This window comes from Penaeus monodon, chromosome 30, assembly GCF_015228065.2.
Source record: "Penaeus monodon isolate SGIC_2016 chromosome 30, NSTDA_Pmon_1, whole genome shotgun sequence".
In the NCBI taxonomy this organism is placed as follows: domain Eukaryota; kingdom Metazoa; phylum Arthropoda; class Malacostraca; order Decapoda; family Penaeidae; genus Penaeus; species Penaeus monodon.
Window position 1 is genome coordinate 17,719,239 of NC_051415.1, and position 1,007 is coordinate 17,720,245.

At 33.8% G+C, this 1,007-nt stretch overlaps 1 protein-coding gene across 2 annotated transcripts in view; it reads right to left on the reverse strand.

The window, feature by feature from the left end:
- The window catches only part of LOC119592593 (E3 ubiquitin-protein ligase Siah1-like), a gene marked incomplete in the record, with an annotated part of 8,111 nt that overhangs the window by 640 nt on the left and 6,464 nt on the right, over positions 1–1,007 (reverse strand). For both annotated transcript variants that reach the window (XM_037941477.1, XM_037941478.1), the window contains 2 exon segments: positions 1–393; positions 729–908. In XM_037941477.1, coding sequence (XP_037797405.1) covers positions 731–908 — 178 coding nt within the window.

The following is a 1,007-nucleotide window of genomic DNA, read 5'->3' on the forward strand; positions in this document are numbered from 1 at the left end:
TGAAAGTTTACTCAGTCCACATTTATGATCTGATGACATTTCCTCACACATCCAAGTTGTAGATAATGTAAGCATTATATATGTTCACTACAAAATTACCATAACTGTAACTCAAGTAAATAAAATAATGCAGATCTGATGAACACAATGTACTTACATTAGTTGTGATGAATGGAAAAAAAATATTGGTTCATTCCTTGAAAAAACAAACTATTTACAAAGTGATTTTTCACATCCACACAGTTGTAAATATGCTGTTGTACTTGGGCCAATCCTGTCGTTCTTGACATGAGGCTTTCCCCATCAGTAATGCTTGGCATCTTGGCCACCACAAAGGCTTTGAGCACATTCAAGTTTTGGCTGGTGAAAACCTTCTCCAGACCAGTTGATGTCCTAGAAAAATAAACAGATCCAAAAATTGTATCTAATGTTCTTCATCTAACACATTTTGTACCACTTTAAAATATGCAACTAAAGAAGCCTATATAATAAGAAAAGAAAGGAAAAAAATACTTATTTGTGTGTTACAAAATACTTATAATTAAAATCTTATATGTACAATGACTACTGTGTTTATTTTATAGAACTTCAACATAACTGTATGCTGTCAACTACATGATTCTTCAATAGTATGTGGTCACCTTTTATAATCAGCCTAACAGCTGTAAAGAAAAATTAAGTTATATATACACCATATATTCAAATATAAACACACAAAAATATTATACCTTCAGCACATGGATATTGTGACATTGATTCCAAGGTTACCATTATCTGCAAACAACTGGGCAATGGATGTGTCAAAGACAAGACAGTCAGAGTTCATGATGGCTGACTGCACACCTTCATGTATTGATCGTGGTGTGGCTTCCCAAGTTAGTCTCCGTCGAAGTCCATTTAACTCCAATCTATGACAAAACAATGACACATTTAGCATACAAGTTAAAAAACAGTTGTATCAGCAATACTACATGGGCAGGACTGGAAGATAGCAAGATTTGTGGGTG